This window comes from Copidosoma floridanum, unplaced genomic scaffold (genome assembly GCF_036245765.1).
Source record: "Copidosoma floridanum isolate Cflo_tuat_1 unplaced genomic scaffold, Cflo_Japanese_pri ptg000007l, whole genome shotgun sequence".
Lineage (NCBI taxonomy): Eukaryota > Metazoa > Arthropoda > Insecta > Hymenoptera > Encyrtidae > Copidosoma > Copidosoma floridanum.
Window position 1 is genome coordinate 4,406,828 of NW_028321884.1, and position 20,339 is coordinate 4,427,166.

At 41.6% G+C, this 20,339-nt stretch overlaps 1 protein-coding gene across 1 annotated transcript in view; it reads right to left on the bottom strand.

The window, feature by feature from the left end:
• Positions 1-18,931, bottom strand: part of kibra (WW and C2 domain containing protein kibra) — a 77,428-nt gene extending 58,497 nt beyond the window's left edge. Inside the window, exons 1-2 of the mRNA XM_014352264.2 lie at positions 17,758-18,931; positions 16,150-16,290 (exon numbers count right to left, since the gene is read on the bottom strand). Of these exons, the coding sequence (XP_014207750.2) occupies positions 16,150-16,277 (128 nt within the window). The 5' untranslated portion in view covers positions 16,278-16,290; positions 17,758-18,931. The remainder of the gene's footprint in view (positions 1-16,149; positions 16,291-17,757) is intronic.
• Between the last annotated feature and the right edge of the window lie 1,408 nt (positions 18,932-20,339).

Here is a 20,339-nt window from a genome sequence, read left to right on the forward strand (position 1 = left end):
AGTTTGGTTAATAAGCCGCTCCAACACCACGTTGCTACATACGTATATTATGACGCACGAGCCAATTAGATTCACCGGTGCTTCCGATGATTATTAATCGCGTGTAATAATGACAAATAATTCAATTGTATATAAGGAGAAAAATTTAGCTAGTTGAATATATTGTATAAGGATAAAATTGCTCAGCGACCTGAAATCCACGAGTAGCCCCACTTTTTTACTGTAGTTCATCATGTATAATTGATACATACAATTGTGTCCGTGTAAATCGAGAAACTATATTACTATATTGTACTTTTTATTGCCTATACGCCAGCTCAAATGTGCTCACGCGAAGCATAATATAATGTATACGCGAGGAGTCGAGCGCGCGTGTGAGCGAAACGTGTGTACATAAAGCTCCTAGGTGTACTCGGCCAAGCACGTCCAATCCGCAACTACTGACCCACTGTGAGGAGGTCCTTTTACGCTACTTGGCTCTACAACGCTGCTCAAGATAATATTAATTTTTTTTTTTTTTTTCATGTCCGTATTACCGGAATAAGGATACTTTTACAGAGGCGATTAAAAACGTATTCTCCGACGAGAGAGCACACAATGGATAACAGTATGGGTACGTGGAATTTGCAATTTCTTTTTTTTTTCTTCTCACCAAGAAAGTAACGAGCGAAAAGATATTATTATTTTCACCGTAAAATTAATTTTTTTTTTTTTTTTTTTTAACTCAAAAATTCATGCCAGGCGTCTGCACTTGGGAAAAAGAAAGAGCCCCCGCTCCACTTACCGTCACCTCGTTCGCCGCAATATTCATTCGGGTGAACGTCTCAAAGTTTAATTATGCATATGGCACATTCTGACGACGCCCACGAGAAGCCGGGATTACGTGGGAAGACGACGACGATTAAAGCGTGTGCCAACGAGAGTCGGTTTAATGGTCACAGCTGTACGGGTACAGTCCGGTATTTCCATAGATTTTACTCTCCTAATTTGAATAGGTGAACATTTTCCATCGCCAGCTCGGTCGGCTGAAAATCCAGTTATGCTTCATCGAGTATTATTCCTTTGAACGAAACTTTGGCTTAGTACGAGAGGTTCACTCGTACCTTAAAAAATAAAGCCTTCGATTTTAATTCGTACGGTTTTTCCACTCTACTCCAACCAAGAGGTACACAAAATACAAGTACACATAAAAATTGAGCTCCAACAAATACACACATTTCAGTCTCGATAATTGACACAGTACAATATTGTACGACAGTGAAAAGAAAGGAAAAATATTTACAGCAGCCAATAAATAAAAAATCAAATAAAGTCACGAGAAAAAAAAGGTTGAAAAAGCCATGTCGTGGAGGAGAACCGCGAGCTCGCGTGTCGTCGACGCAAACTACGGAGAGAGGAATTTTTTGTGCCGAGCGTGGGTGCCCATATATAATATATAACATAATATATATATACACAGCAAGAGTAGCCTTACGTGCAGCCCCAAGGGCACGCGATCCAAACGACTGGGACTCGACCTCACTTCCATACACGTGAGAGTATTCGCGTATACATACAGGTACCGATGATCGAGGGAGAGGGAAAATGGACCCAGCATCGCCGTGTGTGTATATATATCGTAGCACGGAAACACGGAGGTATATATTATTGTTGTTGTTGACGGTAGAAGGACCCCGTGAAATAGTTGTCGAGATTAGAGCGACGCTAATTATTCCTGCCGCGATAGGGAAATGGGTGCGCTTTATTGTCGTTGTAAAGAACAAACACGTGTATAGCTGCTATTATTATTATTATTATTATTTTTTTTTTTTTTTTTTTTTTTTTAATCTATATACTTTGTATACACGCGCACGCAATACTCGTTATTTGTATACATATCACTAGTTTTTGTTTACAGCTTAAAATCTTTAAATTCCTTGTGAAAGAAAAGAAAAGAAAGAAAAAAGGCTAAAATATTACAAGTTTTCGATAAGGCGTATAAGACATATTTTACCAATTAATCACAATGTTGCTTTGTAATACCGATTAACGATCGAAAGCAGCGATAGTTGTGTTTTATCTTCGGAGGAATTTTAGATTTTGAAATAGCGAAGTTAAACGACAGAAGTGCCTGTGTAGATAAAGAGTGGATATACGTTTTGTGCCACGAGCCGTTCCTATCGTATATCCGTACTCGTGGGTGGCTTAGCTTTTTTTTTTTGTAACCTGAAACATTTACACTCCAAAAAAAAGTTTTCCAAAGTTACGTAAAAAAAAAAAAAAAAAGGTGTGAACTTCTTTCGTCGTCATTCATTGATATAAAATTGTACCAACGTCAATGTATACACATTTCTTCTTCTTTTATGCAATTAACACCTGGACAAAGTGTTTATTTTTTTCGCAACAAAACGTGATAAAACGATGCATTCGAGCGTTCATAAGCGCGTGTGCACGACCAGTCGAAGAAATTCATTCACAAAAGTCCTCGTCTCCTCGTCATCGGTCGCAGCAGCATTGACCAAAGTCACGAAGTATACATATATGAATATACACGTGTACGTAGTTTGCGCACGTAGTAAAAATGACGACGACGAGTCGCAGCTGCAAGTGTACTTAATATAATAATTCGCACGTGTGCTTCGAAATTCCGGGGCACGAAGCTCTTGTGCACGTAAAAGTTGTCGCAGGAATATAGTAACGATGAACTCTCCATTCAGTGATTGTCTGCTGATCGAACGTGCAATGTATTACACAATAATTTGTAACTTTTACATTTGTGTACAGCCTGGGCTAGTGGTTGGCTTAAAATATTATTTCAAGAGGAATTAATTACAATTGCTCCGCACCTTCAAGTGCTTTTTCTAAATTTTAGTGCAAATAAATATTACAAAAACCCGAGTATCATTTTTTTTTCATCCTCTTCGTTCTTGACTTACGAAATTCCATAGCTCGCGACAACCGGGAGGATTTCTTTTTTTTCTCCCAAGCATGACACATTCCCGAGTTATGAAACTGTACGCGGTGTGGTTTACATTGCGCCCGTGAGCGTAAAACTGAATATATATATATATATATATATTTTGTTTTCGTTTTGGAGCTTTATTAGCCGCTTTAACAAAAAGCATCGTTACCGATTAATACCGGGCACGTAATCAAGAAGAAATGTTGGAACGCAATTATAACCAAACGAGACACCACCTGCTCCTTGCCGATAAAAGGTGATGTTTCGTTTTCGCGTTCATTAAACACGGGTGATTGTGTGTATTTTATAGGAATTTGCCTTCGTTACACGTAATGATCCACACCATAGGTACTTGGTCTTTCGCAATTTTTCAAAACAATGGCCCATCACGTGCAATTAACACAATGGAACAAGAGGCGCTGTACCTATACGATTGTGGGCACTGCCATTCCATACACATACACACGAGCATACACACGAGTGCCGCGACAAGAAGCTGTTTTCCAAATCTTATGTGTTTGTACAGAGAAATTCCACGAGATATGGGAAACAAAAAAATTGGCGTCCTTACGCGTGGGAGCGCGTTGCATTTCTCACTACGGAGAAAAAATATTTTTGTAATCACAAGCTTTGATGCTATTTTTACACTCCCTCCATGAGTTGCCGATGCAGTACATGGCCCCTGGTCGTAGAATACACAGTGTTTTCCGTACACATCGCAGTCCAGACGAGACGATCATTTTTCGCGAGAGGGATAATAGAGGGTTGTAGCCAAAACGAGAGTGCGACTCGAGAGAACAGATAAAAAAAAAAAAAAAAAACTGGTCTCCGGCTGGTGCCTTTTTTTCTCGAGCCAGTAGTACTTTGGAATGCGAAACATTTTTTTCCCCTCAGAGCCCAGATGGCGAGCAGATGTTGGGGAAGAGAAGGACCTGCTGCCGCCACTTGCTTCTCTCCCGCTCGATTGTTCCTCTCTTTTCTCTTTACGGTCTTTGGTGTCTCCCTATAATATACATGCATATACACATACCTATATACTGAAAATACGCTCCGAGCCGTGGGATTTTTTTTTTTTCACTCGGTCGCAAAAATGATGTTTTACCGATGACAATTCAATAAATTCGACCGATACCAAGGATGCGGGTAAAAATAACGCAACGGAGGGGCAAACAAAAAAGATTAAATACGCCGGAAATTCGGGGAATGCGTGTGTTTTCCCTCGACTCTCGCAGCGGGGAAGAAAAGGAGGAGGAGGAACAAGAGCGATGCTTCGCAGATTCGCACACGTATAGGTATACACACAAGCTGGTGCAAAAGAGAGAAGGAGAGAGAGAGAGAGAGAGACACGTTTTCCGTCTCTCATTATTTAGCCAAACGTGTCGAAACGAGGAGGCACACAAAAGCGCGTCCGTGAGTTTATTGTTCCGTTCCTCCTCTCCTTCTGCGAAAGCGCGGGTTACGCGCGCATGTAAATTATACACACTCACACACAAGCAAATGTAACATTTGCCCCCTTGGCTCACGCGATTGCGAAAAAAAAAGTATAGCAGAAGATCCGAATCCACGAATAACGCAAGCGTATATTGTACGAAACGGTTTGTTTCTCTAACGATACGATCGAGCGTTTCGTCATCGTCATCCTCCGGTACGAAATTCCTTTTTTTCCCCTCAATCCTGGAAAAAAAAAATACCTACACCACCACAGCAGCCACGGCGTTTATAAATATTCATAGCCATAGCCGATAAAACGCGCGCATAACTGATGAAACTGACAAAAAAAAGAAAAAGACAAGATACGCGCCTGTAAGAATCCACGGCCGTATCCGAAGAGAGGGAGAAAGAAAAGTACACAACTGTGAACCGAAATGAGGAAGAACCGAAAATGGCACTAGTGTCCTAATGGCACCGAAAAAAGGTGCGCGCCTTAGTTTTGCCGAAAAATACCCCGAAAGCTATACAAACCCCCGACTGCCGCGCGATAAAAGAGAGCGGCAAACGCCTCGTGAACTGGATGCACCGGTTTTTGTGACCGCCTCTTTGATTTGCGACCGCGAGTTTTTTAACTCCACCCCCACTCTTCTTCTTTTCCATAAAGATCGGCTCTTTAATGCAGCAGCCAATGTCAGAGAGAGAGAGAGAGAGAGAGAAAGTCGACGACCTTACACGCAAAATAACTCGATGACCGTCTCTCGTTTCTTCCCCCCGAGAGGGAAGCATTTTATCGACCGATGCGAGTGACGGAACCGCGCGCCTACTTGCTCTCCGCGGCGTTCAGGTCGGCAGCAATATTTGTTTATTGAAACTCGTGGGAAGATTTGACGAGAAGGTGCCCGAGTATGAGCTTGGCAAAAGGGAATCGGCACAGAGCGGTGACCCGAGCAATGCAACGTGCCCCAGACTTGACTTCGTGCACGGAGCGAGAGAGAGAGTCTCGGAGACACCCTTACGTACGATGTTGCATTTGTAACGGGTCCCCGTGTATATAAGGTATGTGGCTGCTGTACGTTGTGCCCTATACGTCGGAAAAGAAAAAGGCACCCGCGAGAGCTGCACAAAATCTCGTGACTAGGTCAAGCTGAGCGTTGGGCCATTGTTTTTTTATTTATGATCGGTGCCGCGTAGGGTTTTTTTATACTTTTTGATGAAATGTACATTACGTTAGATAAAAAAAAAATTTATTGTTTAAAAAATTTTTCATTTTTTCATACATATAGATCCCTGCTTTACGTGTGTAGGTGTATGTATACGCATACTTGTAGCTACACATCGTCCGTAGGCTGCACTACTTCTGACCTCCCCTGTCATTCCCCTCAATTACCTTCAATTTGTTCCGTAAGTGGAGTGTTGTTTTGACTTTTTAATGAAGAAAAAGAGAGACAAACAAAAAAAAAAAAAAAAAAAACAACAACAAAAGACACAGCCTCTATTATCTCTCTCTCTCTCCCCAAAGCAAAATAAGTAAGAGTAACAGCTGCAGGTCCGATTCGTGCGCGCATTCCCCGATGATTGTTCGTAATTGGCAAGAGCTGCTCTGCTCTCTCTCTCTGCCTACGTACACTTATATTCCACATGTTACATGTATACATGTACACACGCTTATTCCCTTCATCTCTCTTATACTCTTACTATAATACTGTTGCCTCGGAATCTATATAATATATACACACACAAACACACACACACACATTTACAAACCCTGATCGCACCCACATTTTTTGTGCTCGAGATTTTTTTTAATTTATAAAAATTTTTTTTCAACGTTCGAGAAGGGGGCCATGTTAAAAAAGCAATCGCACCGCGATCGAGCCGCATGTACTTACATGTGCTAAATAGCTGCGGAGCCGAGAGGATCTCGGTGTGTGCCTCTTACATGCGCACAAGCGCATGTAGCACACATTATGCAAGTATAAGTTCATGCGCCACTTACATTTCGGAATGGGAGTGCAAAGCTGCACAACTCACCAGTCTCACCACTAACAGCTGCATGAAATACCGAGTGAAATACCTACGTCTGCTAGGTTTTTTTTTTTTTTTTTTTTTTTTTTCATGCAGAGCAACGAAAATATACGTATAGTACTGTTTGGAAATTGTTCGATTTAGGAGAATATACATGTAATTACATCCCATTAATTCGTTATTACGATAACGTCGTTGTCATTGACTATTAATATCGTGTTTTTACAAAATTTCCAAGTAACACACATACTTTCTCGTATAGCTCAATGCATGACTGATGAAGCAACGGTATATGTATACATGGGTAATTAAAATCGTTTCGAGAACTTATTGAATATATACTATACCTACGTATCACCCAATATTTATGTTACATACCTACATGCAGGTATGCTCAAAGAGAACTGGAGAGAAAAAAGAATTGATCGTATAGTTCTTTTACTCGATCGAGATTATTAAAATTGAAGCTTACTCCCGTGCGAGTGACTTATTGGACGGTACATGGGATTTGTTTTTTCGAACCTTCAAGATTGAAAACACCGAAAAATGTGTACGCATCTCGAAAAAAAAAAAAAAAAAGTATGTCGATCAGATACTCGAAACGAAAAATGTAAAAATCAAGAAAAGCATTCGGCAGCTCGGCGAGTAGGTATACAAACAGAAAATAAAAGTAATGACGAGTGTACGTACAGACAAGGAGGAGAGAGAGCACAAATAGGAGATTGAAAATGCTTGGTCTGTGCATTATGCAAGTGAGTTCACGTGCTACTTGCGTTTCGGAACGAGAACACTCGGAATGCGCTACGCCACGGTGCGTTCAACTGCTCTGTGCACGCATATACGAATACATACTACATAGAGCTCGGCATATATAGAGGAAACAGAACGGACATTAGCAGAAACAACGCATCAATCGTAACGATTTTACAAGTTAATCTCGAAGTTAATTGTACAAGAATACTCGAACTTTTTTTTTTTTTTTTTTTTCCTATCGGTTCGTGAAATCCTCCATCCGATGTATACAGTAGGTACATGTATGTTTTTGGAGAAATTTTTTTTTTATCTCGATTACCCATTGTGACATAAACATTTAATCTCCAGAAATAATTCGTCGAGAGGGACCTTGGAATTTTAATAGCCGCGATGTGTATATTTGTACGCATGGAGACCCAACTGACTCTATTAAGCAACGTTTCCTCCTATTTCTAAAACTACGCAGGCGTTCTACGGAGGAAAAAAAAAAAAACATAAAACGCGACTCGTCGACGATGACGGAGCGAGCGTCTCTCCGGCTTTCCGATCGAGCGGAGACGCATTCCAACGCAGCGATGTAACGACTCGAGAATACTTAATTAAAAATTTCGGCTCGACGTACACACGCACAAGTTTTCAATTCCTCCTTTTTTTTATTTTTATTTTTTTCTTCTTCTCTCATTTCGTACATCGAGCCAGTGTATGAACGGCCACAGTGGCAGCTGGCTCGAAAGGAAAAGAAAAAAAAAACGAGGACAGAAGTAAACCCACTCTCGGAAATGAGATCCAGCCGCGGCGGGAATTTTAATGGTCCTCGGAGGCGATCGCGAGTACTTGCGTTCCCGTTTGCACGCAGTGTGACTTTTTTGAGTACACATCTTGGTTCAAGGAGAGTCGGAAGGAAAGGACCCGCGAGGAGGCGATTCAAAAGCAATTTGGGCGCTTATACAGGTCGCTGCACTCTCCGAAGGATTTAATAAACTCGCGCTCGAGCTTGCCTTCGAGTATATCATTATAACGATGTGTTTAACGCCGCGCAGAGGTGTAGCCACACGCGAGTTGAGCGTGATAATACAACAGCGATTCGACTCGTCCCCTCCTTTCTCGGCACCCCAAGTTATGTAGAGGCCCACAGTGGAAACTTTACAGCCCCACGACACCTCTACAAGCTTCGATCGGTTGGGCATCCGGAAAAGTGATGGATGAAAGAAAAAAAAAATCCTCCGAATAATTATTTAATGGTAAGCCGCGTTTTGTCAATGTTCACTGAATCGGAAAAAAATCCTGCACGTATAGGCTCTGGATATAATATTCCAGCTGTCATCGTTTCGACGCTATAGGACGGCGCAATTACAACACAGCTCGACTATAGATGAATATTTAATATTCATTGGCGGCTGTGGAGGTAAGGCAGCATATTCAACACCGGTCGTTCCAGATTGCACTATCGCATATATTTTTTATATTATCGCTATTATAATACTTACGCGCGTGGAATTAATGTTGTAAAATCGATCCCGAGGCGCCAGCAGGCCGCTTTTGTCGAGACTCCTCGCTGTATAAACATACACATTATATACACAAGTATACTTGCTACTAGCCTATTTCGTTTCTTTGGGTATGCCCCTATACGTGTGAGTGTTTAACACTGTTGCGATGAAAAAAATTATCCATCACATGCAAATAAGCAATCGACCCAACTCAAATCGCAATCTGTCCTCGATTGTAACTATACAGCCGATACCGCAATGAAGAAATTGAAAAAAATATGACCCGGAAAACTAAAAAGGTCAGGGACGAGTAGCTTGACGAGCGAAATCAATGACCTTTTCATTGCGATCTCATATCTTCTCTCTTTTTTAAGTATAGGTAAGAGCCATCACAACAAGGACCTGCGGAAAGAGAGAAGATGGAAGGAGGAGGCGGACTACGGATCCCATAAATTTTCTACTTGGATGGCACATCGGAGCCTCTGACGGAAGATTCCTCTTGGACAACAAATTGGGCCTCTTACTGGCCTCCCACGCGGAACCTGCTGTTCTATGTATACCGCATGGGTGTACCTTTGCCCAACGTTACGCGATACCCATATTTACTCGATACATTTCCAAGCTACATTTGACGTTTTACGTATCAAAAGCTCTTTTTATTTTTACATCGTGATTCTTTTAAAAATAGCTCTCTCGTATCTCCGGCTCCTCGACCATTAGCTCTAATTTTGTTATCTCGTGTCCCTCCCTAATCGTCAATTATGGATTTTCTCAGGAAATCTCTGCGACGATGTACATAGATTGTCCCGACAAATTCATATCACAAAAAACTCGTACACACATCGATGTATCATATCGGTTATTGGGAAAAATGAGGCTCGGTCGCAAAAGAATAACAAGAAGATGACAAACAGGCCGAACGAAAGACAAAAAACACAGAATAAACGATCTATATACTTGCATGTGTTTGGAAAGAGAAAAAAAAGTTTTTTTTTTTTTTTTTTCAAACTATACCTGAAGGAGCAGCTTATAAATGACTTGCACATATTTATGTGCAAGTATTAGGCGCAACAGCCAGCGCGGCAACGTTTCACCAGACCGCGGGGGGATTAAATGGGTTATTTAGCCGGCTTTGCCTTACAGCGGCTCCTTTCACCAACCTTTCATCCGGAAGCTATAGCACGTACATGTACATATACAAAACCTATATATACCGGGTGCTCCACTGCTACATATATGTATGCCTTCGCGTGCACTGCACCTACACATGTGTACAATGTTATAATAATATACAGGCAGCAGGGAAATAGCTACCGCGTATACCGCCACGCCGTATATTTATATATTCCGAAGTGTGTGTGTGTATGTATGTTATGTAGATAGGTATACTTACATGCCTTTGCGTAATAACATATCCCACGTTCTCCGCGTTTTGCGGAGCAAAAATATTACGCCAATCGGCTGTGCATTCCGTTGCTGTATCTCTTCGGGGCCTTATCGCACAGCCATCGATTTCCCTACTCTATTTCACACTCGCGTGGACGTACATTGTGTGTGTGTGTGTGTGTGTGTGTGTTTTTGCGTGCGAGAATATAATATTTAATACATTACATTCTAACCTTGAGCAGCACTAGTTTTCGTATGAACCCTTATGGTTGTGCTTGTTTTCGTAGCACCACCTCTATTATTATGTGCACGTACTCCGCAGAGGAATGATACGGGAGGACCTAAATAGTAAGTAAGCAGATGTCGAGGGAGGCAAATTAATTTTGATACTGCTGGCGTTTACATGTGGTGGAAAAAATGATAATTTGTGATGTCAAGGACGGCGGTCATCCTCTTATTTTACTGCTCTGACTTTAATAATTTTCATTGTAACAATATATATATATATATATATATATATATATATATATATATATATATATATATATATATATATATATATATAAAAGAAAGAAATTCAATTGTGCGCAACAAACAATGAGTGTAAAAAGGCGCGATGAATCGGCCAACGTTGAATCAGTTTATAATATACTCTTGTTGAGCCCACGTGTGCTTATCGACAGGCACATATAGATATGTAAGAGTGTACACACGTTTGCGTTGAACGATAAGACAGTGCGACGTACAACACATAAACAAATCGTCGAAAAGTGGGAAAAGTTGGTAATGCATATTATATGGATAATCGGAAACTGCACGGAATGCCTTGGCGCTGATATCACCCGCGCGCCAATTATGGCCAATACAATGTATAAGCCGGATCGTCCGATCCGGTCGCAAATAACGCGCGTGCGTGCCTTCCCAATCCATCCTATGATGAGTGTGTGCAGTGTGTTTGGTATACACTCCATACTCGCGCTAATGTTTCCTATTATTGTGGTTTCACGCGATTGGAAAAAAAGGTGGAAAAGCCATCGATTGAAGCGTATACTTGTGGTAGCGACAACGCCGATTCGGGTATGATACCGATCTGGAAATATTTTTACGTTTTGCCCTTGGTAATATGTCTTTGCGTTGCGTCTTACGCACACCAAGGCTCGCGCCTGCTCACATCAGCGAGAAGGAAAAAAAAAAAAATGTATCGTTATCGGCAGAGGGGAAACAATGGCGAATTAGTTTAATTGAGCTTTGTGAGAAAATCTCCTCCTCCCCTCTCACAGATCTGGCCGAGGATGAGTGTACTCTACTGTCGTGTGCGCGTATCATTGTAAACAAGAAATCTGACAAACGAATGCGTCGTGGAATTAAACGCACGTTTATACGTACGCACGTAGGTATATATATATATTACACCGAAGTAACAACACATGCATGTCTTGGTATATTATGATAATAACGCGCGCGAGAAAATGTATTACATATTACGCACTCGAGAATTTCAATTGCTCCAACTATAATGTATAACGCTGTAGATATACCCATTGGAGTCGTGGATTAATTAATTATGTTCCCGCATTTTTTTCCCAAAGCAAATCCGCACTTACGTGTCAGATGAATGTAATCGTTTCCTTTTGATTCCTCCGAATCATTTTGTCACATTAAAAATGTTCGCGAATCGTATGTACCATATATTATTAACTAAATCCTTGGACAAATGATTTTTTCATCGCATCTTCGAAATCTCCGAAAAATTCTAAGATGGATGTCTCGTCCATGTGGTTCAAAATTAAAATAAATCTTCATTTCCAATTTTGATGTTTCCCTATTAACGACCTCTAAAATGATTTTTTAAAGATTTCGACATGTAAAGTCGTCCGGAAAACTCACAAAGTGAGAGGAGGAGGAGTAGGAGATGGAAGAGAAACCACAAACTCCCGTTAAGCCTCGCGCGTTACATACACGTTTTCTTACACATACGGCTGGCGCGCGTATAGGTATATAATATAAAGCTTGTCGCCGCGCGTCTAATCGCCCTTATAAATAAGGCGTAGTCAAACCTATACTAGACAAAAAAAAAAAAAAAAAAAAAAGGCCCATGAGTGATTTTCAAAAGAAGGAAAAAAAGAACTTTTTGTCACGTATACGTGTAAAATACCTTTACATCCGGTATATATCTACATACAACAAATACAATTTTATCCGCGTCACAGGAATAGGTATGCATATTCGGGTCCGAGCAATCAAAACAATTTTGCGAGGAAAAACGTCACGAGCTTGCAACGAGCTCATCAGATGATTTTCTGGGCATGGTGTAAGTACGCGCGCTGCACAAGTGTGTATAGCAGAGCGAGTCGCGCATATACGTACATGCAACTACTATACAGCGGACACGTTCCTGGGCTCAAATACTCGCAAGCACGTCAGTAGTTACCCTTATGCGCGTAGGTACTGTATATATGTATGCTAGATGCGAACGAAGGCATTCCACGATGCAGAGAGGGAGAGCCAGCCCGTTATAACATCGAGGTTTCTACTGCTGATGCAGCTTACGTGGATACACATATGCATGTACATATTATACCTATAGCGAAAGAGCCGCCTGATTTAGACACTTGAAGTACAAACTACTAACTGCTGCGACCGTGCTGGCGGTAGAGTTTTTTTTTTTTTTTTTTTTTTTTGTTCTTCATCCACAAGATGCAAATGGGACGAGAGACACGCTATGTGCTCGTACACATCAGAGATGATAGTAGGCGGAACCTTGACTCGAAAGCTCTGGTAAATGGAGCTGACGTCCCGTGTTTTTTTTTTTTTTTTTTGCTTTTGCTTTTCAGATACACGTACACGCACGCATATTGCGACAGCAACATCTTTTTGCGTACTGCTAATCGATGCAATAGGGTGGATGTTGCGGGAGTCATCGAACAAGTTGCTGATAAAGATCTGATTTGACCGAGGGCCACTAAATTTCAATGGTACACCAACTCGTTGTAATAAAATTAATTAACGCACCAGTTGAGGGAAATAATCGTGTGATACATCACGCGAAAGGAAGAAATCGAATCCATGAGTAACGGTGAGCTCGAAAAATATAAAAGAATGAAAAAATGTCGCTCAGGTCCGCGAGTGGTGGCGGAAAAGAGTCGCAGTCTCGACGCTCGTAAACTGGTGCTTATACGATCGGATCGGGAAAAAAGGAAGCAAAGAAGATCCGAGCGTGCTTGGCTACTTTGCAAAGAAATTAATATACCTATACATGCAAATCTAAGGAAGAAGCGAAATTGAGTATACCATACTATATCGGTAAGTATTGTTGGTACCAGCAGTATACAGCAGGGAAGGGACAAAGGGGTGACACAGCACCTGCAGCAGATGAGAAGATGAAGCTGTGGGCCAGTATAACATCCAATAAAAAGATAAACAGCTTTGGTACAGAGAAGTGACTCGAGCACACGTGGATGCACATGGGACAACGCACGCGAGTCCGTACCTATTAATGCAGAGTCCTGCAACGGAGAAAAGGGAGTAGGTGGATGGAGAAACGAAGGAAGGGAGACGCGCAAATTAAAGTTAAAAGAAAGGAGCTGCTGCAGCACACGTGTAGGAGAAAGGAGAGAACCGCGGGTATGAGAAGCAGATGGTAATGTGCTGGAGGTCTGGAAACCACTGCCGATGCATATATTTTCATCCTCTTCTTCATTACCATCAAGAGGGTGATTCGCTGCCGATGAACTGATTGACTTTGTTTTTAATCAAATGAATGTTTCATTCTGTCGTAAAATCGATAGAGGGATTTATTATTTCGTGTCCATGTGTACACGCTTAATCTTTTACGTTTCTTACAAGATAACGATGATCTCTCGTAGGTAAAAAAATTGAAAAAAAAAAAAAAAATTACATTTACACAGTTTAAAAAAACTTAATTCCATTGTTACGATTATACAAACAGCAGTGTCACAAAGCCATCACTCTCATGTTGTACATTACATCGCATTTCCATACAATAAAACGCAATAAAAGCCAATACCGTGTCCATCGCAAAATCATGAGCATCCGTTCATACACACAACTCGTCCCAACTCTGGTATTCATTGTACTATATAGGCGTATTACTATACCGATCCCCGTCAGCCACGTACATTACATACACCGAGTCGAGCGTGGATTTCTCGGCTTTTTCGCGTTGCGTGTGCGGTTGTATGGTACAAATGCACGCGCGTGTGTGTATGTGAAAAAGAGAGAGAGACTTGCTTGACGCTCGCGGCCCTGGTGTTGTTTGGAATGCGGGCGCGGCAAGTATATACACCGCGAAGCTAGTAAACTAGCTTCGCCTAGCAGCAATAACGTAGCTGTAGCGCACACGCTCTCCTCCTAGCCGACACCACCTCCTCCTCCTACCCTATGGGTTCTTTCATTTAAATAGACTAAATAATTTGAATTGCCGCCGCATAATCATGACGTAAAAAATCGTTTTATCATTTGAAAAAAAAAAAAAATTATTTTCAGGGGCATCACGAGTTTTTGCAGTTAATTGAAACGGTGCCAAGGGTGAACAAAGACCTATGGAAGAACAGAGTAATCTGAGAAAAACCGAGAAAAACATGCCTTCGTCAAATTAATCAAATCAATAGATTCGCGAAGGTGAAAAGATAAAATGTGTCGCGCTTCTTAGCATGCAATTATAATGAAAATTGTAGGTATCTATAGTTTGATTTTTTGCCGGGGAATAAAAAAAGTGAATTTTGATTAGGAAAAATAAAAAAAAAAAGAAAAAGACAAGTGGCAACTACGAAAGGACGGGGTGCGAAAACTCGCGAGTCCGTCACTGCGCGGCATAGTATGCAGCGAACACCGCACACATTGCACACGCACGCGCCATCAGGGAAAAGTATGCGGACGCCGCTACCGCCGACGTATATATTTATATATAAAATACTTATTATATACATGTACGAAGAAATAGCGAGTAAGCAGAGAGAGACCAATTCTATACCACATATACCTCGACACATACATTACCCACTACACCATCTCTCTTCTATAGGCTTCTTTTGTGTTGTGTATTGTACCTACCAAAGTGTATTATGATGTATTATATGTGTTATAATGCGCCATACTGCCGTAGAAATTGAGCATTCGCATTATTATTGAATACGAGCGTAGTATTCTTTTGGATTATGCTCGTGTAAAAAGGTATCGAGGTGGAAATTATCGAAAAATCGATTTTTGGTTGACGATCGACGACGATGGAAGCGCTGGGAGGGTAATGAGTAATGAGAAACCTTGGAACGACGAGCGTATAATATGTGAGATTTTTGCACCGTTACAACAGGTATTGTTTATTGTGCGCGCGAAAAAAATCTTGGTAAGAACATAACACGCCAGTGTTTCGGTTTATATCACATAATAATATATATACATTATGATCGTGGAGTTTAATTATAATAACGACGAGGATACCGTTAACGAAAATATGAATTTCCGGCTTGATTGGGCCGTGAAAGATCTTGTCATCGTCACGTTTATCAGCAATGTAATAACACGAAGGACAACGGGGACGTGGTTTTTCACTTGAAAGAGTGCCAGAATCGGCGAGGATCGTTACATCTATTTACTTTTACAAGCAGTGTATGAACAACACTCGTGTTTTATTTTATATCAAACGTTTCGATTGAATAAATGTAAAGAAGAGAATGCATCCACCTGTGTTTACAAAAAATCGTTCGTGACCTATGGATTTTTTTGTTCCGGTTTCAATAACATACATTTTACAGGTATAAACGATTTCATCGTCACGCGCAACGATAACAATAATTATATCAGGGAATAAACAGTATTGTTATTTTTTTCAAAATTGAAACGAAAGATAATACGTCTAATCTGGAGTGTACGGTATAATCTGTTGACAAATCGACTTTTCCCTCGATGTAATTAAAAGTCGAACCGTGAGTTATGTACTTACAATGAAATTACATACGCGGTTTCACCACTATATATTTTCCAAACCTCGTCATCCTTCGTATACCTTTACAATGAACAATCGAGTTCGACACTCGGGGATGATGCGGGGAAGGGAGGGAAAAATACATAAATGATAAAATGATGGTCAAACGGTGCACTCACCTGTCACGAGGATCGATCCACGTCGTCTTCCTCGTGTTGTGGTCGATGAAGTACACCTTTCCGTCGTAGTCCTGCGCGACGTCCCACCCTTCCGGAAGCGGTATCTCCCCATTTCGTCTCCTTGGCATATTTCACTGCGCTCTAAATCCAATCATACCGAAAGGTACCGATCACTCAACTTTTCTTTTCTCTTTTCATCATCATCATTTTCACACCACATCACTTTATCATTATTCCCCGTACCAAACTCGTCTCTCTCCCCTTCGTCTCACCATCTCCAGTTTTTCCTCGCGAGGCTCTATTTTTCTTTTTTTTTTGTTCTTTATTTGTAATGATTTTCTATCATCTCTTCTTTGCCACGTGGTTACGCAAACATCGATCAAATTCGGAGTATCGAAAAAACATTTTCAAAGCAATATTTTGTGATTTCATTGCAGTTTGTCAACAACACGCATATCGACCAATTACCGAATTATCGTACGATCATTACACGCAACATTTGCATACAATGAATTAAACAAAAGTATAGGATCACCTATAACACGCTGGAATGTAAATTGAGCGTAGAGCCTACATTATAATATGAGTCGTGCAAATTATTATACCGAGGGGGCGTTTAGGCTTGTGTGTGTTTTTGACACGAGAAAGAGTTTCGCAAATAAAACAACGACAAAACGACGTGGACGGGCACTAAAATGCGTTTAGAGAATGTACACGGTTTTATCTTAATTAAGCCAAGTTAAAACGATCGTTTATTTTTATATTTTGTCTAGACCATACGTTGTGTATTTATAGTAAAATCACGAACGTGCCATTGTAGCAAGAGACAATTGTTTTCATTCATCGAACAAAAGCAGCAGCATAATAATATGTACTGCGGATGTAGTCATTCGGAACTCATCGACCAAAAATATTGAATACTCCCCGAAATGAGTGCTTTTGTAATTACGTCGTATCAAAAGCAACTTTTTTTTAAATTCCAGTAGTGCCTCACCGTATATACGTACGACGTTTACAGAGAAAGCACGCAGGTATGTAGCGTTCAAATATTTTATTAGTCTGACTCATTAGCTCTCCGATAAACGCCTCGATTGCTTGTAGATATTAATGTGTACCCACAGTTATTCATGCGTAATTAAAAAAAAAAAAAAAAAAAAAAAAATCGGTAGTGCAACGCGAGATAGGTACTTCCGTACATACGTACACTAAATAGGGTACACCAACCGCGGATTACGAAAATGCCGATTTTTCTCATACCGATCTTACTCCAATTGCGAGGGGGTTCTCTTTTCATTCATCGAGCGAGTCTTGTACTTATGCCTGTCCATCGCTAAAAACAGAGGAGTGGAAAGATATTAATAAGACGAAGAAGAAATCGGTTTCGCATAAGTACGTGACACAGAAGAGAGCCTCAAAAGCGAAAGAGGGACTGAAACGCAAACACATTGAAAAACGAGAGACAAACATACGCGATCACACATGTGTGTGTGCGCACATTTTTCTTTTCTCTCTCTTTCGCTCTCACGCGTTTCGGAGCACACGAGGGACGAAGAGGGGGGGGGGGAGACGAGCCAGGCCTACTATGCGGTGCGCCCGCCATCATGATACCTCATGAGCGGAGTGACGTCAGAATCCCCGCCTTCAGATTCCTCTCGAGCGGAATTCCACCGTTAACATGATAGCGCGACGTCGTCGTCGACGTCCTCGGCGTGCTTTTGCTGCTAAGCCCTCATGCATCGGCTCCTCCTCTTTTTCGTCGTATTCTATTGTGCCCACTACAAGCACCACCGTTTCCTTGCACTGCTCTTGATGCACACTCCGATGCTTCCTCGTACACATGTGTACGATGCACGTGTGTTTTTTTTTTTAAATTTTCTCTTTATTTATCACTTTTGCTTGTTTGTTTGGACAATTACTATGGGTATATTAGTAAAACTATTACGCTTGCGTATGCAAATGTAAGCCCGACACACTTTTTTTTTTACATCACGTACGTACTCGTGTATGTAGCGCGAACAACGGCGGGTAGCTACGGGTACCGATCTTTTTCGATTCACTGATTATCGGCACACTGAACGAACTTTCTTTTACTTTTTTCTCTCGATCGGGTGGGAGGAAAAAAAAAACCGAACAAACCAAACAATCACTTGGGCACTTTTCACCACGTTTTGTTGCTCCAAAAACTCTGATTTTCGGCTGTGCTTGCGAACGCGACACCTGCACCACTATTTCAAGGCCACTTGTTTTTCCTTTTTTCTTTTGCACGTTTAACGAGGAAAAAACAATGCGTGAAAAAAAAAAAAATAATAACCAACGAGCACGCAAAGTTTCGGCTCCAACTTGGGATCCCTCCTCGGCTAAAGACAGATGTGCCGAGCGAGAAAGAGCGGAGCCACGGAGGAGATACCGTTGCAGCCGAGCGGCCAGGCTCTCTTCTTTTTCCGGCCGCTGCTGCTGGTGTACTACTACTGCGTTCCTGGCTCTCTCGGGTCTTCTCTTTTTTTCCTCTCTCTCTCGAGCCAAGAGAGAGAGAGAGAGAGAGATCGAGTAGACAAGCGTGTAGGTATATACCACTGCTTCGACCGCCTGTAACCTCTTTTTGTCTCACTCGCGCCTGATGATGATGATGATCTGCGCACACATATCAGCCTGCACGCACCATCGAGTCGAAATCTCGAGCGCGCAATTTTTATACTTTATCACTTGCGTTCGTCACACAGTGCACGCGTATATACATGTACAACGAGAAAGCCGAGGCTTTCGACGTGGAAAACGAAAAAAAAAAAAAAAAAGAAAAAAGGTTTAAAGTAAAAAAAAAAGAAAAGAAAAAAAAAAGAGAAGGTAAAAAAAAGAGAGGCGAAATATATTCAAGTTTCACATTGCCGAAGCGCGGCGTGTGCTGCTGCCGTGACTGGCGTTGCTGTTACTACTGGCTGATGCCGTTGCTGGTGCTCATGCTACTTTGCATTGCTCGCCTCCTCCTCCTTCGTTTTCTGCCCATCGAACGACACTTTCGCGCGGCGAATTCCACGAGCGCCTCCACTATATACGACCGGCAGCAAACATATAATAATAATATAAAGCCTGCAGTCTCCGAGCCCCTCCGTCTCTTCTATTATGTACTTGTTTGCTTATTAGCCGAGTACACGCACACACGCGCGTATAGGTAATAAATATGCATATACACATATATACTCGTTAACATGTAGGCGGGGACGAGCGCGCACAACACTATATTTTTATTGTAGTACGAGTATACAGGTATGCGGTGCATGTGTTTTCTCTCGTAGCGCGTGCTCCGATGTAAGTATTATGTTGTACCAACCCGAACTTGGCAAAATGGTCCGTGCAGGCGAAAACCAACTGGTTTGCAGGGAGGCCAAGCCCCTCTCTAAATTTAAAACGAGAAATATAAAGAGAGCCCCTCTCCGAGAAGACGGCGGCAAGTTCAACAAAACGCCGCAGCTGGTCGGCTGCTGAGAAAGAAAGAGGAAAAAAAAGGAAAAAAAAAAAAAAAAATTAATGCTCCCTCGGGGGCTTTCTTTCCCGCACTAATAGGTATTATCGGCTATATACACAGATACAATGTAAACCGAGCGAGCAGCGCAAGAGAGAGAGAGAGACGGAATAAAAGCGCTGGAATTCCTGACTCTCGGCGGCGCGCGACAGACCGAAGGAATGCCGAGTGAGAGTCGCTGCTCACGGCCTATACGTGTATACACATAACTGCTTCTATACACATGGATTTTAAAAGCTCCGTGTGTCTATATTATACACATGCTCGAGGAGCTTTTTTTCCGCGGGGATCTTGGGCCGATTCTGGCGCACCTTACGTCCTCGTTTTCAACCACATTATTTCCGTCCTTTATCTTCTTTTTCCAAACTTTGATCGATCCGAAACCGCACTTTCTCTCGATCTTCCGGCTGTCACGTTACATTATTCACCGATGGTTCCGTCACTTTGATTTTTTACACTGGGTTTCTCTCCATCAACGCGCGCACTCTCGCGACAAAGTACAACGTTAATCGACTCCGTTTTGAATGGCGCAAAAAAATACGAGTTGGCCAGCTGGTGGTGTCAAAAGCTCTGTCGTCGACAGCCAGTGGTGGAAAAAAAAAAAAAGGAGCGCAAAGAGAGAAGTCGGCACTGTTATATACTTATACACAGAGAAGGAGAGCTGCACATGCAC